Consider the following 21,107-nt stretch of genomic DNA (forward strand, 5'->3'; position numbering starts at 1 on the left):
TGTATACCCAACATAAAAATGTAAAATTCAACTTGGACAGGGTCAAATTAATCTTCCCATCCCATGTGAAAATTCCATTGCACGATGATAGCAACCTGCAGTTAAATTTCTGAGACCAACAAGCTTTACACTCCAGCCCACTGTTGTGAGAGTCATTCCTTCATTCTCAGAGGCTTAAATGTCACATCTACTTGCCTATGTAATGATTGATTGGTGATGTGCTCTTTGTCACCACCCTGTTCAGAACTTGCTCGAGGATCTCACTCCTAATTGGCTCATGTACCTGGATCAAGAATAATTTTTGAAGAATATATTTTTACAAAAATAAATTCTACTTTCAATCACCCGCACCTAACACCGGGGTATTCAAAATGAGGGTGGGAAATGAGTAAAGTCAGAGCACTTAAAGTAAAACATGTTAGAAATCATCCATACTTAGGATCAGATATTATAGTGGTAATGTTGTACCTATTTAAGTTGCTCAGGTGGAGGTTAAAGATTCAGTGGCAGTACTTGGAGAACAAGAATGTTCTCCCAATGCCCTCAGAAACATTTCTCCCTCAACCAACAACACTAATGTAAAAGCAGATTAGATAAGAGGAACATAGGAATAGGAGGTTATTTATCCTCTGCCATTCAATGAGGTTACAGCTGATAGGGCATTGCATAAATCCATCTTTTCCCAAATCCCTTAAGACTTCTGGTTAACAAAAATTATTAATGCCAGTTTTAAACAATTTACCTAACATCAATTGCCATTTGTGGAAGAGAGTTTCATAATTTCACTTTTGAAGTTTGGCTCTAATTCTTAGACTATGCCCCTTAGTCCCAGGTTCACCAACAAGTAGAAATAATTTTTCTCGATATACTGTATCTGTTCGAATAACTTGAAAGCTTTGATCAAATTGCCCCTTAACTTTCTAGATTTCAGGAAATACAGCCAATATTTGCTTAATTCCTCCTGTTACTTTAATTCAGAGAGTCCACAAATTATTCTGATAAATCCACACTGTACTCTCTCTCCAAGGTTAATAGATGCTTCATAAAGTGTGATGCCCAGAGCTACCCCAGTACGTCAAGTGTGGTTTAACAAGGATTTTGTATAACTGAAGCATAATTTCTTGTCCTCTTGACACAAATACTAACAATCCATCAGTCCTTCTAATTATTTTCGGTATCTGTTCACAACATTTTCATGTTTTAAACTTTCCACCATTTGGAAATCAACTGTTGTTCTGATTCTTTCTGTGAAAAGTGTTCATTTTGACCATATAAATAAAACTCAAAGTAATTCATGCCATGAAGATATTTTCAAAAGACAGAGCACAATAAACCATATTTCATACACTCACTTTGAATGTTTCAAGAAGAATCTTGGCTCCCAATCTACAAGTCTGTTGAGATGGAGTTTTTCCTGCACTTGGGTTAGTCTCAGCAACTTTCCCAAATGGACCAGCCTTTGGTCCAAAAGAATCCATGAATATAAATCCCAACTGTACCAGAGATTGGGTAACATGGTCCCACCCAAAGACACTGCAAAGCGAACAAGGGAAAAGTTTCAGATTTAGCGAATGCAATTTATTTAAATCAAAAGCTAATAAGAACATAAGAACATCTGGCTCTACAAGCCTACTCCACCATTCAATAAGATCATGGTTGATCTTTTCATTGCCTCAGCTCCACTTACCTGCCCTCTCACTGTAACCGCTAATTCCTCTACTATTCAAAATATTATCTTAGTTTTAAAATCATTTATTGAGGATGCCTCAACAACTTCACTGGGCAGGGAATTCCACAGATTCACAACCCTCTGGGTGAAGAACTTCCTTCTCAATTCAATCTTAAATCTGCTCCCCCAAGTTTTGAGGCTATGCCTTCTTATACCTTTTTCATTCGCTATTGGAAACATCCTCTCTAATTCTGTCTTATCTGTACCCTTAAAAATTTTATATGTTGCTATAAGATCCCCCTTCATTCTTTTAAATTCTAATGAATAATATCCCAGTCTACTCAGTCTCTCTTCATAAGCCAACTCCCTCAACTCTGGTACCAACCTAGTGGATGTCCTCTGCACCCCTCTAGTGCCGGTACTTCCTTTCTCAAAGTGTTCATTCTGCAAAACTGCATGCAATACTCCAGATCTCATTCAAATTTTGAGTTTCTAGACACTTTAACAGCCTAGTCACTTGCATTACAACTAAAAATAGTGATTCAAAGCCACCAGAATGGAGAGTTCATTATTTGTCATTCTATTATCAATTTTTAAAAAATGAATAGTAAAATGTTCTACCACTTACATTATTAAATACCAGCTGGTTAGGCAGACATTTCAGTATGGCAATTCAATGCACCACTTTTGATTTTAAAAAATGTTTAAAAATAACATCTTGTTAGATTAGGAGTACAGTACCTGAAATTCCCCTGTTAAAAGTAAAATGATGGCTCATGTCAGCACCCTTCCAAAAGCTTTAAGTCGAAAAAATAAATATAAACCTGTTTGACACGGTCTCCAAAATCATTTCAGACACATTGCATTGAGCAGGGATCAAATCCTGGAGGAATTTTGAATTTTGCTGAAACTGTCCATCTTTAAAACTTTTTATAATCGCCGTTTTCAGAAAGTCGAACACCTGAAACAGTAATTAATCCAAAATCATCAAAAGAATTCAGATCTGGAAATTTCAATTTAACGTTCAACTATCTTTCTTTCATTCATGTAGGCAACATAATCTGAGATCAATAAAATAAAAGCAATGATCATGACAATTATTACATCTTTAAATTTGGTCGCTGGGACATATAACTACAAACTCTGACAAGACACAGAACCTAAAAGAAAGATGGGTTACTATTTCAGGGGAACTTTCTTTTGAAGGTCAATGTCCAGGCAAGAGAAGAACTCCTTTTGTACTTTGCGTATTTCCAGCCTTTTTAATTATAAATAAAACTTTGTTTTAAAGCACTGCAAGAAATTGCAGTTCTAATGTAAGTGAGCAGAAATACTGCTATCAGAAATTTGCTATCAGATGTTCTTTTCTAATTTTGTAAAACTGCACAAGGGCACATTCACAAATTCAGCTGGTTCCCCAGAAATCACAGACCTCTACCCTAAGCACACAACCAAATTTGATGTTTCCTAACATACTAACATGTGTGGCATGAGTGCAGATATATGCCCTATGGGACTGAATACAGATAAACTCACTCCCAGATATCCCCACCATAGGCACAAACATCATGGATTACTTGTGAACTGCCTTAATCACCCATTTAAGTAGGGATGGATTCAAACCTAAATCTCAAGAAGGAAAGAGCCAAATGCTAACTCACTAAATCACTTGGACTCACACACAAAAAACAGCAGACTGAGGAAGACTGCTGTAAATTACAATCCTGAATGAAGCATTTACATCTGTATAACTGTTCTTCACTATTTGGTCTTATTGAACCAAAAATCCCTCAGACACAAGAACTACCTCACATAATGATCAGTGAAGGCAAAGGACATCACACCAAAAGCTAAAAATTTAAGCAAGGTGGAACTAATGATGAAATTAAAGGTTGTAATTTAAGTGTTTAAGACAGCTTGAAGAGCAAACTCCAGCTGAAGGTTTAACTTGAACACACCTGCAGGTATGTCTAAGACATGGAGAATTTGGATGATCCAGGGTTTGGATTAATAAGTAGAAACTGGGGTAAAAGGCATAAATTGTTGAGGCAGAATTCTGCTAGTTAGTGAGGCAAATCAGGGCAAGACATATATTTAATGGTAAGGTCCTGGCAATGTTGTAGAACAAAGAGACCTTGGAGTGCAGTTCATAGTGCCTTGAAAATGGAGTCACAGGTAGATAGGATAGTGAAGAAGGCGTTTAAAGGGATTTTAAATATTTAAAAGGCATCTGGTTGGGTATATGAATAGGAAGGGTTTAGAGGGATATGGGCCAAATGCTGGCAAGTGGGACTAGATTTATTTAGAATATCTGGTCGGCATGGATTAGTTGGACTGAAGGGTCTGTTTCTATGCTGTACATCTCTATGACTCTACCACGTTGGAAAATTCATTATTATATAAAATTTACTCATGAGACTTAAAATCTGAGCAAGATCATCTCCACTTGAGTAATAAACAATATTCTTCATATCACTAATCTAATACACTGAATCTCATGACTTGATGATTCAATGTAAACAATCTTGCCAGTCAACTCCCACTCAACTCTATTTGGAGATTCTAAATGAAATAAAGTGATGGAAGAATAAACATACCTGCTCCTCAAATCGATGTATCCTAGCTACAGACAGCATCAATGCAATGTTAAAAGAGCAGAGAACCCGGCTGGTATCTCCTTGTTGGCCAGCCTAGACAAATGGCAAATGTAGGATATTTTAAGATTTTCATAATCAGTTTTAGTTATACTAAATTATGAATGGTACTTTTGAAATAAAATATGTGTTTCTCTGAGCACTTTCTACCTGATACATTGTCTCCCCACCCAAGTGGGCAATACTGGCACCTGGATGATCAATTTGGAAGAAACAAGACCTCAGCGATGTGACTGTCTCCAGCCCCTCCCAATTTCATTATCCGATTGAGAGGCAATAATGTTGCTGCACTTGGCAGGGTTCACAAAGGAAATACAACAAAGAAAATCATCTAAAGCTGCAGCTATCCTCACTGTAAGACCCCAAGCATTAACATGCCAATACAACCCAAGTGCAATCTTCCGATAAATTACATTATTTAGATTTAACAATTGAAATGGCACAACCCGAGTTAATTTCTCCTTCAATAAATTTAATGCTTAAATTCACAGGCAATTATTTTAAAAAGTTTTTAATTCATTCAGAATGTTTTTGCAATATTTTATTCATAACATCAGTGGTTTATCAAGGTGTAATAAGATTATTAATTTGATTATTAAGAGCAATGGGACAGGTGCTTTCAGAAACCATGTCTCCATTGCATAGAATTATGTGCACTTTTAACTGAAGTAGAATATGATCCTGTATCTGAGAAAACCATTCTGACCAACAAAAAAACTTAGCACACGTTTCATTTTTAAAAAAGCTGCAAGTTCTCCATTTGCCTCTCAAATATCTGAAGTTTTAAACAGGTTACTCTTTACTCATTTCTTCTTCCCAGTAATCTTCAATATTGAAAAGATACTGCCGTCCACAAAATTAACCTTTCCCAGAATTTCATAATTGCTAAGTGCCCGACATCAATTTTCCCTTTTGCTTTTAATCTAAAGGTGTTTAAAAACCATTACCAGCATCTCAAAGATACTTTCATCCCTTTGACTCTTCCACATCTCTTTTGTATGTCTGGCAGAACAATCTTTTACCTAGGTTTCTTGGTAAGACAAAAGGCAAAACATGCTGACAGAAACTGGACACTCCGTCACACCTTTAGATACTTGATGAGTTCACGGCCTAGATCATGGTCCAGTTTGATAGCAAACACAATATGAAGAATGACTGTTCCTTCTACATGACAAAGCTGGTCCTGTGGCACTGTTACAGCCTCCAACTCCATGGACCTTTAAAATGAAAACAAAAGTACACTTCTGTGCAAAAATAACAGTGATAACATAGCCTGGGTAAACAGCAAACTTGCAATCTCTGCCATAATTTTAAGCAGAGGGAAGCAGGGTGCATATTTGGGTGTGGTGGTAAGACAAGGGATATTCATGATCTGAACACACCCATGCAAGAACATCAATCAGATAAGGTCAGGAACAGATTCCAATGGAATACCTTTTCACTATTTTAAATAAGCTAGCACACAAGAGTGACAACTCACTCAGTTCCTGTCTGTTCTTCTTTCTGCAACTGATCCTGTTGATGGAAGAATGTTGTGATCCCTTCTAAAAGAGTTTTCTTACAACCCTATAAAATAAAAGAACAAATCACAAAGTAAAGAGGTGGACAATTTACCTGCAATCGTTATCATACAAGTGAATAACAACAATGCTTTCTCATCAATATTTAGCTAGGCTACATTTATTAACATCTCAAGCATCACTTTGAAGCAGTTCTACACAGTGCTTGACTTTTTACCCTGAAGAAAGTAAGTTTCCCAAAATGATAAAATTTTGCTGTAAATCAGAATGTCAATATTGTTTTTTTTCAACCTACCTTAGCGGAGAGAAGAAGCAACTGATAGACAAGTGGAGGCAGTTCCTGCAAGTCCAACTTGGGCAACATTCTCAGCACTTTCATCATAACAAACTGAAGTTCCTCTATACTGAGTGGGACATCCCTTTGGGAAGGAGAACAAACAAGGACACACGGATTTTAATTTTTAGCTACAGAAATTCATTTTGGTAAAATGTTGCTTTTTAGTCATTGAACTGATAGAAATAAATTTACCTAAACATTGATGTGAGGTGAATGACACATTTTGGATCCCATCTGGAAAATAAAAGAAAGCATTTAAAAACAGAAATAAAATTATGTTCCTAGAAGTACAGAGCAGGCTGGAATCTAATGGACAAGTTTGCCTGAAGAAGGGCTTATGCCCAAAACGTCGATTCTCCTGCTCCTTGGATGCTGCCTGACCTGCTGCGCTTTTCCAGCAACACATTTTCAGCTCTGATCTCCAGCATCTGCAGTCCTCACTTTCTCCTCAAGTTTGCTCAATACACATGTAGAATAATTTACTGTAGAATGAGTTTCAAGTGGCATTCCTAGCCTGAGTAAAGTCAGCTGATCCTGGCCCAAGCAACATTTAGGGGGCACTAAAACTGGCCTCAGCACTCTGAATTAAGGAGTTCTGATGCCATTACTGATTGGTTTGCAGTAAACCCCGGTTCGAAAGAGTTTTGCAGATATTGGAGAGGAAAGAATCAGACCTCCATCATTTGACAGCCTGCCCTAAATGAACTCTCTCGTGCACACATTAAGACAAATTAATTGGACAGCTTAATAGATGGGTGCTGGCATCCATGCAACAGTTTTCCACATTATGTTAAAATTTTAGAAGACATAGGAAGGAGAAGAACATTGCAACTGAATTTTCCGACAAGTAATCTGAAATTACAAGGAACTTCTCCAGTTCCTTGTATATTCTCATGTTGCTAATTGCTTCTTGATCAAATTTCCAATTTCCTAAAGTATTGCTATCTAATGGTATGTTACTTTGGATTAGTCACACATGATGCTACTTGCCTGCTGGAACACAGTGTGTTGATTAGTTGCTTCTTGTATTCTTCTCCATTCAAGTGACCTAGCAAACAGAAGGAGAATAAAAATATGTAAAATTATACATAACAGATGGCTAAAATCCCTTAGAAATATACTACCTACATGATAGGGCTTCTTGGGTAAGTTCAAAAAATGGAGAAGACGCATATACACCAATAAATATTTAATATTTGCTGTTCAGTATATTTTTCAAACTTTCCTCACCGCCACCATAATTCAGGCTTTCTTGGGAGGCCAGAACAGTAAGTATTGTAGGAAAAAGATCCAGTGATTTGCCATTGATAATGCTTCCTCCCTTGATAGCATCCACATACAGGCTTGCCAATTCAGCTAAAGCAGCTCCAGGGAGTTGATGTGCCTAAAAAGAAGACCTCAGACTTCAGAGTGCATAAAGTCTACAGATCACATTAGATTTTGCAAATTATGTATGCCCTGATACCCACAATCTCACATTGTTAACTCTTTATATAAACACTTTATAGTCACAAGAACAGGCCAACTCGGTGAAAAATTATTTAACATAATACTGTACTATACCCAGTAATAAGGCAACATGGAGGTAATAAATGTTAAGAGCTTCTTTACTAGCATTTAAGTATAATATTGCTACTATTATTTCAATGGAGTCACTTGATGAGTACAATGGATGCCAAGCCAATCTTCCATCTTGCAAACTTGTTAAACTGCCATTTATCTGTTTACCCTTTGCCTACAGCCCATGTATCATCATTGTTTTTTCAGACCAACATCAGCTCTAAATCCTCTAATGATTGCCCTTTAAAACTTTTACCCTTGTTCTAAATTCTTTCATGCCCTCTTTACAGAAAACTTTGATAGCTTATGGACTCCAATGCTTCCTAACATAATGATATTCAGAACAGACAAAAAAGTAACAACATCATCAATATGACAATCTAAAAGAAAAATCAGAATTGAATGCAAATACAAACATTTTTTGGAACAACATGAGATCATTATGGTTGATGAATTTCTAAACCTCCTAGTTTTCTCATCACATCCTCTTCTCTCACAAGAAACGTGCACTGATTTTCTCTAACATCATTATGCTTTGTTTACTTTACCAATGGACTAACTATAACTCTACCATACTTTCATTGTCACAATTCTACTTGATTCCTCCATTTGTAAACTGTATGTTTTGGTATTTTAACAAATCACTTCTAGTGAATAAATACTTTGTTGATCATAATCTTATATAAACTCAAAAACATCAACTGGAACATCACAAAGTTTTTTTCTTATTTTCACAGAAAACAAATTCCATTTCATTAATGTTCTCAAATTATTGCCAGTGCGAAAAATGGATATTCTTATATTCTGTACAAATTTTCAGGGATTAATAGCAAGTGCAGCTGCAGAAGCAGAATCTTAATCTGAAAACATGACTACATTTAGAACATAAAATACCTTATCCTTAAATGACAGATAACTGCTTTTAGCATTAAAATATTTTGTTTAGTGAACTTGCTTCCGGGCTGGAGAGTGGTGAGGGACCTGGGGCTAGAGAGCAAACAAGCATGTCTGAATGCAGATAATCCAACTATCATTAAATGTTTTGTTAGAGAGATGCTCAACATCTATTTATTTCATAGTTTACCTCAAGCATCAGCAAACCAATCATGTCTGTTGCCACATCTGATTGTAGATCTCCTGATTCAACTAATTGCATGCAATGTTTGTAAACAAAAAGCCTCAGACAAACTCCTTCATTTGAAACACATGGGGAACCTATAAAGGCAAAACAAAAGAACAAGATATACTATATCAGCACTCAACTCTCTGAATTTACTGGTTAACAGGTCGGGAATCATGTACTGCAGAGAGATCGCATAGCATTGTTTTAACTCCAGGATATGGCTTCAAATTTAGCCTTCTTTCAGTGCTGTTTGTAGTTTGCATATTATGGTCTAGAATTCGATAACTCACTCACAGTAGGACTCATATACAGTCAGATTAGGGCTAATTACAATAAATACATTTCTTTCATTTATTTCCTACCCAGTAAGTGTATATATTGGCCTTAAGTCAGTAGGTGCCATTTTCAGTTGACTTCAAAACTATATTACAACAATTACATTGCTGAAAAATAAATACTTTCTTTCCATAAGCCATAAACTGATCAATATGCACTTGTTCCAATTAAATACAAGGTGATGGGATGAGGGATGGAATGCATTAAACTGTTGCATTCTGAAGTTGGAATTTGATATACAAATATTGTTTATTATTGAGCACCAACCTTTAAAAATAGCTCTCATCAGCATTCCAATCTCCTTCCCTTTCAAAGCATAACGTGTTATCAGGGCACCAACCTGTAACAAAAGTAATATTCAAATTATAATGTCACACTGTTAACTAATTAAACACAAAGTAAAACATGGGTCAGAGTATACACACAAGCCTGAATTTGATATAAGCATCTCATTCACAAAATTACACTTGTGTACAAATTCCTTTTCTATAAACAATTAAACCCTTTTGAAATAAACACCCAATAGAAACTGCAGTTGGAACTTTTTTTTAAACTCGTATACTGGATTGCCTGTGAAAAGCCCTCAAAAGTTTTCACAATCTGGAGGGGATAGTGCTCATAAGAGACGTGACTGAAGTAGTCATTAAAGTACTTGCTCAATAATATTCAAACTTGTTTTTTGAAACAGGTGAAAATATTCTGAAATGAAACCATAAAATGTTGAAAATACTCAGCAAGTCAGGTAGCAGAGAAAGCAAAGTTAATGTTTTGGGTCTCTGACCTGTCTCCACAGATATAAACCCTACTACTTAATGCCAGCATTATCTGTTTTTAGTTCAGATTTCCAGCATTTTATTTTGGACAATATCTTTTAAGTTAATATGTTTGAATGCAATGTATCATAAACATTTTATTTAAACTTCAAAGTGTCTTGTTGCAAATAGTTATATTTTAACATACCTCAATGCTGCATTATATAAGGCAAAGAAAGTTGCTCACCTCCTGTTCTTTCATGCGCTGCAGTAACTGCAGCAATCCTTGACAATCCTCAGCTGCTGCCAAATCCAAAATCTTCTGATCCATCTTGGCTCATATAAAAGTAACACGAAATGCTACCTTCAAAGAAAAGATACTTCAGTGTTTAATGGAAATATGTGCATTTAATGCAATGCCTCCATACACCCCTCGAAAAAAACACCAAGACACCACATAAAATGAACTACTACAGAACAAATCCAGAAACAAAATAAAATGAACAGAAAATGCTGGAAATGTGCAGCAATTCTGGTAGCATCTATGTTTTTCTCTCAACAGATGCTACCAGACCAGCTGAATACTTCCAGCATTTTGATTTTATTTCTGATTTCCAACATTCACAGCGAATAACTAAATCTTGCAGTGTGACCAAATATATATGAGATTTGATGGGTTCAATTGAAAACGTTAACCTACCTCTTCAATGCTGGTTCACCAGCCTAGATTTTCTATTTTTATGTCAGACTTCTGGCGTTAAATGTTGAGTCAAAATCATCAGATGGTCAACCTAAAACCAGAGACATTGATTTAAAGATAACTGGCAAAGGAAGCAACAATGACATGAGTGAAAACATTTTTTTTTAAACAGAACATGTTTTAAGATCTGAAATTATATTCTTAAAAGTATATTAAAGGCAGATTCAATTTAGGCTTTCAATAGAGAATTTTGGAGTTACAGGGAAAAGACAGGTGAGTTTAACTGGGAGAATTGCTATTAGAAGGAGCTGATATGGACACAATGGATGCTTGAAGTGACATCCTTTTGTACTGTGAACAGCATATAATTACATGACAGAATTTAATACACAAGATTTTAGACAGGGGAAGGGGAAAAGGAACTTCCAGTCACAATGAGGGGAGGGCAGAAACCTGACAGTGCTATCTTCGTGATTAGAAGGAATTCATTTTGTCAGTGACGGAAAGTCACCCTAATAGTGACTGCGGAATAAAGAGGGAAATCACTCACACAGGGATATTTCTGTAACAGTTTACCATTTTTTATGACTAGAGCCTTACAAAATTGGAACAACCAAATCTGCTGTATTTTAAAGGGGCTGTCCATTTGTTTTGCTGTTTGGCCTGGGACCCTGAAGAGACCCCCTTTGTCTGGGATACATTACCCTAGAGTTTCAGATTGCTTAATGGAGTGGGAGTGCAGCATTGCAGACATGATAATGTGATGACACCATGCAATAAATTAGAATTGTGTATTGCCTTAGCCTCCAATCCTCCCCAGTTCTGAAGGCCACGAGAACTGGCGACCAATAACCAGGCAGAAAAACAAAATACAAAAAAACTCAACAGGTTTAGAAGCATCTGTGCAGTTAGAAACAGAGTTAACGGACAGCCCAGTTTCGCAAGCAGAGTCATACTGGACTTGAAATATTCCCTGTTCCTGTGTTCACAGGTGCTGCCAAACATGATTTTGTCCAGCACTTTCTGTTTTTATTTCTGATTCCAGCATTCCACAGTCCTCATAAAATAACTCCAGAGATCAAGAGAGCCTGCTATGCTGAGGGTGGATGGAGCCACCAGCCCCGATGTGAAGACCTGTGATTTGTCTCCACCCATGACCAGAACTTTACCACCCACTCACCTATCAATATGTCTCATAATTTTATAGATAGATAGTCATAACGTTGCTTAACAGAAAGATGTTGTGAAACTCTAAAGATTTACAAGGATATTGCCAGGATTGGAGGATTTGAGCGAGAGGGAGAGGTTAAATAGTCTAGGGCTGTTTTCCCTGGAGCATTGGAGGCTGAGGGGTGACCTTATAGAGATTTATAAAATCATGAGGGGCATGGATAGGGTAAATAGACCCTCTTTTCACTGAGGTGGGGAGAGTCCAGAACTAGAGGGCATAGGTTTAGGGTGAGAGGGGAAAGATATAAAAGAGACATAAGGGGCAACTTTTTCACAGAGAGGGTGTTGCATGTGTGGAATGGGCTGCCAGAGGAAGTGGTGGAGGCTCGTGCAATTGCAACGTTTAAAAGGCATCTGGATGGGTATATGAATAGGAAGGGTTTGGAGGGATATGGGAACAGGTGCTGGTAGGTAGGACTAGACTGGGTTGGGATATCTGGTTGGCATGGACGAGTTGGACCAAATGGTAAGTTTCTGTGCTGTACATCTCTATGACTCTATAAACAGCATGAGAAAAGACACTGCAGTCCATTGTGTGTGTGTGTGTGTGTGTGTGTGTGTGTGTGTGTGTGATGGTTCATCAACCATCTATCTCATGAGATGGTGATGGCTTAATCGTATTATTGCAAGGCCATTAATCGAGAGATCCAGATCTAGGGACCTGGGTTCAATTTAGATGACAGAATTTGAATTAGAATCATAAAGTCATAGAGATGTACAGCAAGAAAACAGACCCTTCTGTCCAACCCGTCCATGCTGACCAGATTTCCCAACCTAATCTTGTCCCACCTGCCAGCACACGGCCCATATCCCTCCAAACACTTCTTATTCATATACCCATCCAGATGCCTTTTAAATACTGCAATTGTACTCGCCTCCATCACTTCCTCTGGCAGCCCATTCCACACATGCACCACCCTCTGCATGAAAAAGTTGCCCTTTAGGTCTCTTTTATATCCTTCCCCTCTCACCCTAAACCTACGCTCTCTGGTTCTGGACTCCAACACCCCAGGGAAGAGACCTTGTCTGTTTACCCTATCCGTGTCCCTCATGATTTTATAAACCTCTAAGCAGCCCTAGCCTATTCAGTCTTTCCCTATAGCTCAAATCCTCTAACCCTGGCAACATCCTCGTGAATCCTCTCTGAACCCTTTCAAGTTTCACAACATCATTCTGATAGGAAGGAGACCAGAATTGCACGTAATAATTCAAAAGCGGCCTAACCAATGTCCTGTACAGCTGCAACATGACCTCCCAACTCGTGTACTCAATAATCTGACCAATAAAGGAAAGCATACCAAACGCCTTCTTCACTATCCTATCTATCTGCAACTCTACTTTCAAGGAGCTATGAATCTGCACTCCAAGGTCTCTTTGTTCAACAACAATCCCTAGGACCTTACCATTAAATGTATAAGTTCTGCTAAGGTTTGCTTTCCCAAAATGCAGCACCTCACATTTATCTAAATAAAACTCCATCTGCCACTCCTCAGCCGATTGGCTCATCTAATTAAGATCCCATTGTAATCCGAGGTAACCTTCTTGGCTGTCCACTACACCTCCAATTTTAAATTTCTTTTAAAACCTGGAATTAAGAGCTTTAGTTTAAAACCATGAAAACATTGTTGAGTGTCAAAAACAAAACTCATCTGGTTCACTAATGTGGGTGACGTTTTGAGATGTTATTTCACAGGTCTCTCAGTCCAGGGGTCTGGACACTATCACTGCACCACATGAGGGCCCATCAAAACCAAATGCACCTGGTGTTCTCAGGCAGTCTCCCATCACATATAAACTAGGCCTGAAACACACACTTTGATTTCTCACCACAGATGCTGTCAGACCTGCTGAGATTTTCCAGCAATTTCTCTTTTTGCTTACAAGTTTGCTTAGTTTCCAAGATCAGACATGATCGGTTGTTTTAATGTGGCCACAGACTGTGGTCAACTCTAAACTGCCCTCTGAATCAGCTTAGCAAGCTACTCAACTGTCACCAATTGTCACTCTTTAAAGGCAAGTAGGATTGGGCAATAAATGCTGGCTAGCCAGCATTGCCCGCCTCCCATGAGTGAATAAAAAAAACAAAATCTGACCCTATTTTTCAGCACTTGGGCCTGTCACCTTGTAAACAGTTCAAAGAATGATAGAGATCTACAGTACAGCACAGAGAAAAAAAAGAGTCTGAGCAAATTAGAAACCACCACCTAACAACTCTAACCCAGCATTCTTTATAATTATATGGTGTTTCTTGTAAATAATCTCCAATGTCTTTTTCTCATAGGAGCTAGTCTCATTGTGTATTATGTTGTGGACATGGCTTTCAGCAACACACACCAAGGTTAATGTCTAACCTCAGGCTGGCAGGGCACTACTGATAATCAGTAGGACCGTGCTGCCAGGCTCACGGTGTAGGGTCTTACCGCCCATTTACAGTAGTCGCTCCCTCTGCCCCAGCCTCTCGCTCAGTATTTACCTACCCCCAGTGCTGCACCTCACAACAGCGCCATCACACCTCCCGCGCAAAGAATCCGGCCATCCCATTGGCCGCGCTTACCCAGCACCGTCCTATCATTGGTCCGGGCTGAAACCAATTGCTGAAAGCCGAACCAGAACCGCACCACATCATTGGCCCAAACCTCAAGCCGTTCTGCAATACAATTGGTTAATGGGAATCTGCCTGTGCATTGGTCTAGATGAAGCCAGGGTAGCAATACAAATGGACAATAAGGATTTGATTTATCATTGGTTTCGGTGAAGCCAACACAATTGGACAACATGGGATAGCCCTTTCATTGGTTAAAACGGAAGGCAATGTGGTAATATAATTGGACAACGGTGTTCTGCCTTTTTATTGGTTGAAACAGGGACAATACGCCGAGACTATTGGGCAAAGACGTTTTGCCTTTTTAATTGGTTAAAACGGAAGGCCATGTGCCGATACGATTAGATAAGGAGGTTCTGCCCTTTCATTGGTCACTAGGGCCCAATCACAATTCAGCAATTTACCCTGTAGCCTTCTGATTGGTTAATCTCACACACCTCCCCCACCTCGCTGCTCGGGTCGAGAAGAAGCATTTTTAAATAAAATGGCGGCTGAAGCCAGTAATGGGGGGAAGGATTTATTGGAGCCCCAAGCAAGCAAGTTCTCTCCTCACCCCACCCCACCCCACCCCATTTTTACCACACTTCCCCGTTGGAAATGAATTGCAGCAGAAAGATAAATGGGGACAGACCCTTTCTCTGGGAGTTTTGATCGAATTGCAGGTTTCTCAGGGTGAATAAAAAAAACAATATTTATCACCGCAAAAGGGTGTAAATACCGAACCTTTAACTGGCCTTTTAACTCTACTTGATGAAAAAAATGATGTGGAGGAGCCAGAGTTGGACCGGCGTGGACAAAGTTAAAATTCACGCACCACCCGATCATAAATAAACCTGTTTCAAATAAAATTATTGGACGGAAATAACGACATTCTGTTTCTTGTAGCTTCCTCAAATGAAATGCACCGCCCTATTCCTGTGGGCCAGTGGCGCAATGGATAACGCGTCTGACTACGGATCAGAAGATTCTAGGTTCGACTCCTGGCTGGCTCGTGTTTTGTTTAAAGTTATTTAGGATCATACATAACATTCACAACTCAGGGATTATTCCAATTGTACTTTTGGTTACAGCAAATAAACAATTATTTTTGCAGCCCATTCATTGCAATTTCTGCTGAATGCAAATTTATTCTATTTCCAGAGCTTTAGCTGTTACGCCTGGGCAATTAACTGTCACTAAATTGACATTCACAGAATTGTTACAGTGTAAAAAGAGGGCCACTCAGCCCATCGTGCCTGTGCCAGTTTGCCAAATGAGGATCTCAGGTGCTCCATTATCCTGCCCTCTCTTTGTATACCTGCACATGAGATGAAGTAAAAGTTGGCAGATGGATTAAATTGCGAAGCTGAAAACTGAAAGAACTGCAGATGCTGTCAAGCAGAAACAAAAACAGAAGTTGCCAGAAAAGCTCAGCAGGTCTGGCAACAGTTTTAACATTTCAGGTCTGGTGACCCTTCCTCAGATCATGACCCTAAACGTTAAACCTGATTTTTTTTTACAATTGCAGTCAGATTTGTGGAGCTTTTCCAACAACTTCTGTGTTTTCGTGTTTAAAATGTGAAGTTGTTCATTTCAGAAGGGAGAACAAAAAAATGGTATTTAAATGAAGGAAAATTGCAGAAAGCAAAGGGTCTTGTGGGTCATCATCAGCAATTGCTAACGAGTATGATTGTCTACCTAGGAAATTCCGTGTCACTCATATTGGATTTGTGTCCTTGTGTGGCTGATGAGCCTGATCCTAGAGCCACACCTCCGATCACACATTTAGCAGATGTTTCAGGAAGGTGGAATTGGACCTTGGCCTTAAGATCATTGACATTCCTTTCTCCACTTCCTTTTCTGTACATACTCTTGATGACAGGTATAGAAACATAGAAGATAAGAGCAGGAAGAGTCCATTCGACCCTTCGAGCCTGCTTCGCCATTCATTTCAATTATGGTACTTTGGTCCCCATTTGCCTCAAGTGCAATATCTAACCACCCCTTGAATGCATTCAATGTTTTGGCATCAACTACTTCCCACCACTTGTGTGAAGAAATGTCTCCTCATCTCAATTCTAAATGGTCCACCCCAAAACCTCAGACTGTGACCCCTGGTTCTGGAGATATTTTTGAAAAATTGTGACCCTTCATACTTCCTTTGTGTTTCCTTCAAATTGATTTATTCTGAATGAGGGTTCACATGCGTTGACATCTATGTTGTATGTCTTGAGGGAAGCTTTCAGCGAGTATTTGAAATAATTCCTTTGTCCTCCTCCCATTTAACTTCCTTCCTTGAGCTAAGTGAAGAAGATTTGATTCGGCAGTTGGAAATCAGGAACCCTAAGCATGTGACTGGCTCAGCGGAGTTGGTTTTAGGTTCTCATTGCCTCGATGCTGGTGCTATTAACTCCTTCAAGGACGTGTGTTAATAAACCTGTTCTCCCAGCTGATGTGAAGAATCAGTCTCAAACATATTAAGGATACTTCTCAAAGGTGTTGAGGTGATGCCTATGTGTAGTCCATGTTTTGGAGCCATATAGAAGAGTTGGAAGGATGACTGCCTTATACATAAGGATCTTTGTAGACTCTCATCCTTGATGTCCAAAGGCAGAGTTCACAGATTTGATGTGATGTTGAATCTCTGCATTGGTGTTAGCCTTAGATGAAGTTTAACTTCCCAGGTAAAGAAATTATCCATGTTTAGGATATTGCCATTGATTTCAACATGAACTCAACCTGGGACCGGTTGGCAAAGAATTTGAGTCTTATTGAGGTTAAGGCTGAGACCAATTTTTTGGTATGCTTCTGCAAAGGAACTAAGCGAGGCTTGACGATTCACTTCCAAGAAGGCCGACATGACGCTGTTGTCACTGAAGTTCCACAAGTGAAGTTGGGTGTTGTTTCCTCCTCAGATTTTAACCAGCTGAGGTTTAAACGTTTGTGATCCATTCCATAGACAATGTCAACACTACTGGAAAGTTGTTTCTTGACCAGATGAAGAGTGGTGGTAATGAAGATGGACAAAAGGGCGGGGGCAATGACACATCCCTATTTGAGCACTGTCTTGAGCTCAGAAGATTCTGTAATAATACCAGTGATGAGGACTGTTGCTAATAACTTACCATGAAGTAGTCAGAGAACATTGATGAAGTTCACTGGGTAGCTTTTGACAGGGTCTTCCATAGCAATTTCCAATTGAATGAGTCAAAAACCTTGATCAGATTGATGAAGGCCCTGAAGAATGGTTGGTGCTTTTCTTGGCATTTCTCTTGGAGTTGCCCAGCAATGAAAATCATGTCCATAATTCCATGGTTTGGTCAGAAGCTACACACTTTCTGGAAGGATTTCCTCAGAGTGAGAGAAGGCACCCAATAAGATTTTGGGCAATGATCTTGGGAGATTTCTTGGTAGTTCCTATAGTACATGGCAGCATCCCTGAGATTGGCAGGCATTTCTTCTTTCTCGCAGATTTTCAGTAAGAGTTAATGCAGATGTCGGGTAAGCTCAGTTTCTTCAAGTTTGAAAATCTTCACCGGATTCCCATCTACTCCTTTGGCTTTTCCATTCTTCATGTGTCTAATGGCAGCTTCAACATCCTAATCAAAAGCAAGCATCTTAATACTGAACCCTGCAGAGTCACGCTGGAAACAGCCTTTTAATTACAAAAACAGCCACCAACCATTGTCTTTTTCCTTCCATCTACTGAGCCAATTGTGGATTCGACTTGCCACTTTCATATAGTTCCCATGTGTTTGGACTTTTCTGTCTAGTTGGCCATTGAAGACTTTGTCAAGAAGCAGAGACAGGAGAAATTATCATGGGTGGTTGTGGGGTGGGGAAATGGCAGTGGCGCTGAACTAACGTTTTGTGCCTGTTTTCACAGCACAAGACGCAAATTACATGAAATATCCAGGGGGCAAAACAAATGAGGATGTTATGGTAATAAATAGCAGCACAGCAAAGTATGAGAAAACCTTAAAGGATAAATAGTGTTATGAACCAGGCCAGGCCACCCCCTCAAAACATTTCAAGAAAGTAGTCCAGACCCAAACTGTGCTAGTTTTAAGCAGATATCGAGTAGATATTCCAGGAGAGATGCAGCTGGTCAAACCACTTAGTTTTAAACAAAACAATTTATTTACAGGATTACCAAATGAAACGCAAACAAAAGAGAACAGAATACCTAATAACTTAACCTGTCTGAAAATCCAATACATTATCCCAACTCAATGATGCTGTACCAAACTTCTGCAACAATCCCCACAAACATCCCTCAGCAAAAAAGGTAAATCAAATACAGGGTCTTACAGGAGAGAGAGAAATGGCAGAGGTACTCAGCATGGAACACCTTCTTCCATGCAGCTGTTTCTTGGATCAGCAGCCTCACTGACTGCCTGCTTTCAGCAAACAGCCAGACTGCTAAAACCAAACCAAATCAAACCAGAGAGAAGCTGAGCTGGCAGAACTGGCTACTCCTCTTCATTGTACAAGTGTTTTTTTAAAAAACTTGAAAGCATTCTCAAGTAGATCAACCCCAGACATTTCAGAGTTTTTCTTTACGACCTCCTGAAAAAAACCCAGGACAACTTAACCTTGTTAAAGGAGCAGAATCATCACAATTGTCATTATATCCCTAGGACTAAGAGTGATGCTTCTACATTTAGAATCATAGAGATATACAACATCAAAACAGACCGTTTGGTCCAACTCGTCCATGCCGACTAGATATCCTAAACTAATCTAGTCCCATTTGCCGGCACTTGACCCATATCCTTCTAAACCCTTCCTATTCATATACCCATCGACATGCCTATTAAATGCTGTAATTGTATCAGCCTCCATCACTTCCTCTGGCAGCTCATTCCATGCACACACCACCCTCTGTCTGAAAAGGTTGCCCCTTAGGTGCCTTTATATCTTTCTCCTCTCACCCTAAACCTATGCCCTCTAGTTCTGGACTCCCACAACCTAGGGAAAATCTTTGTCTATTTATCCTACCTTTGAGACCGTTCTGTATCCAATTGGCTCGTTCCCTCTGTATCCCATAAGATCTAACCATACTCCCATGGGAAACCTTGTTGAACCCCTTCCTGAAGTCCATATAGATCACTACTACTGCTTTGCCCTCATCAATCCTCTTTGTTACTTCTTCAAAAAACTCAATCAAGTTTTATGAGACATGATTTTTCACGTACAAATCCATGCTGACTATCCCTAATCAGTCCTTGCCTTTCCAAATACATGTACATCCTGTCCCTCAGGATTCCCTCCAACAACTTGCCCAACACTGAGGTCAGGTTCACTGGTCTATAGTTCCCTGGCTTTTCCATACCACCTTTATTAAATAGTGGCACCACGTTAGCCAACCTCCAGTCTTCCAGCATCTCACCTGTGACTAACGATGATACAAGTATCTCAGCAAGGGGCCCAGTAATCACTTCCCTAGTTTTCCAGAGTTCTAACGTACACCTGATTAGGTCCTGGGGATTTATCCACCTTTATGTGTTTCAAGACAGCCAGCACTTGTTGCTTTGTAATATGGACATTTTTGAAGATCTATTTCCCCACATTCTATATCTTCCATAACCTTCCCCACAGTAAACACTGTTGCGAAATACTCATTTAGTATCTCCCCCATCTTCTGTGGCTGCATACATGGGCTGCCTTGCTGATCTTTGAGGGGCCCTATTCTCTCTTGTTGCTCTCTTGTGGGAATCTAGGCAATGTGGGGGACAGTAATTAGACATGGTCAGAAAGCAATTCCTGAGGGAGACATTGATTATATATACAACAGATTAGTTCTACACTGCTAATTATAGAATAATTCCAGGGCAGGAAGAGACCATTTCGCCTATCGAGTCTGCACAGACCCACCAAGAAGCATCTCACTTAAACCAGTATTTATCATCCTGGACACTACTGGGCAATTTAGCACAGGCAATCCACCTATCCTTTGATAAAACATGAAGGAACTGCGGATGTTGTAAATCAGAAACAAAAACAGAAACAAAAATTGCTGGAAAAGCTCAGCAGGTCTGACAGCATCTTTGAAGAGAATTTAGAGTTAACATTTTGGGTCGAGTGACCCCTCTGATGAACGAAAACATCAACTCTGATTTTGCCACCTGGCATTTGGACGGTGGGAGGAAACAGCACCCGGCACAGACAGAACTCAACTGAAATTCACACAGATGTCACCCAAGGCTGGAATTGAATCCAGGTCCTGTGAAACAGCAATACCCAACCGCTGAACCACCATACCACCCAATGCTGTAAAGTCTTTTTCAGGTTTAAGTATTATGAGTTAGCCCCTGAGAAATATTTTTGTTGCAGGTAAGAATGAACTATTCAGCCAGTGTCATTACCAAGGACTTCAAGATGAGGAGAAACAAAGCATTAGGTAATATACAAGTCATTACTCCACTTCTCATGCCAACCATACTTGCATTCTTTGAGAAAGATTACAAATATTGTATTCGTTTGTAAAGAATGTTGTGTTGTATATGCTTGGTCATAAAGCTTTGCTTTCAGACAACTGTGTTTACATCATAGAATGGGAGAAAGTGAGGACTGCAGATGCTGGAGATGATGGCTGAAAATGTGTTGCTGGAAAAGCGCAGCAGGTCAGGCAGCATCCAAGGA

General features: G+C 39.2%; 1 protein-coding gene and 1 non-coding gene across 4 annotated transcripts in view; one reads left to right on the top strand and one right to left on the bottom strand.

Annotated features, from left to right (window-relative positions):
• fanci (FA complementation group I) overlaps nucleotides 1-21,107 on the bottom strand; it is an 81,816-nt gene that overhangs the window by 55,125 nt on the left and 5,584 nt on the right. For 2 of the 3 annotated variants that reach the window (XM_043677265.1, XM_043677263.1), the window contains exons 2-15: nucleotides 10,652-10,742; nucleotides 10,199-10,315; nucleotides 9,467-9,539; nucleotides 8,825-8,955; nucleotides 7,411-7,564; nucleotides 7,171-7,228; nucleotides 6,373-6,414; nucleotides 6,139-6,262; nucleotides 5,804-5,889; nucleotides 5,408-5,540; nucleotides 4,267-4,359; nucleotides 2,494-2,630; nucleotides 1,353-1,533; nucleotides 196-283 (exon numbers count right to left, since the gene is read on the bottom strand). In XM_043677265.1, the coding sequence (XP_043533200.1) occupies nucleotides 196-283; nucleotides 1,353-1,533; nucleotides 2,494-2,630; nucleotides 4,267-4,359; nucleotides 5,408-5,540; nucleotides 5,804-5,889; nucleotides 6,139-6,262; nucleotides 6,373-6,414; nucleotides 7,171-7,228; nucleotides 7,411-7,564; nucleotides 8,825-8,955; nucleotides 9,467-9,539; nucleotides 10,199-10,282 (1,384 nt within the window). In that variant the 5' untranslated portion in view covers nucleotides 10,283-10,315; nucleotides 10,652-10,742. Of the gene's footprint in view, nucleotides 1-195; nucleotides 284-1,352; nucleotides 1,534-2,493; nucleotides 2,631-4,266; nucleotides 4,360-5,407; nucleotides 5,541-5,803; nucleotides 5,890-6,138; nucleotides 6,263-6,372; nucleotides 6,415-7,170; nucleotides 7,229-7,410; nucleotides 7,565-8,824; nucleotides 8,956-9,466; nucleotides 9,540-10,198; nucleotides 10,316-10,651; nucleotides 10,743-14,358; nucleotides 14,404-21,107 lie in introns of those variants that run through there. The other variant, XM_043677264.1, reaches the window with a different exon arrangement.
• On the top strand, nucleotides 15,403-15,475 carry trnar-acg. The gene has a single exon. It is a non-coding gene; the product is annotated as a tRNA-Arg (tRNA).

The sequence above is a fragment of the Chiloscyllium plagiosum genome, chromosome 36 (assembly GCF_004010195.1).
Source record: "Chiloscyllium plagiosum isolate BGI_BamShark_2017 chromosome 36, ASM401019v2, whole genome shotgun sequence".
Lineage (NCBI taxonomy): Eukaryota > Metazoa > Chordata > Chondrichthyes > Orectolobiformes > Hemiscylliidae > Chiloscyllium > Chiloscyllium plagiosum.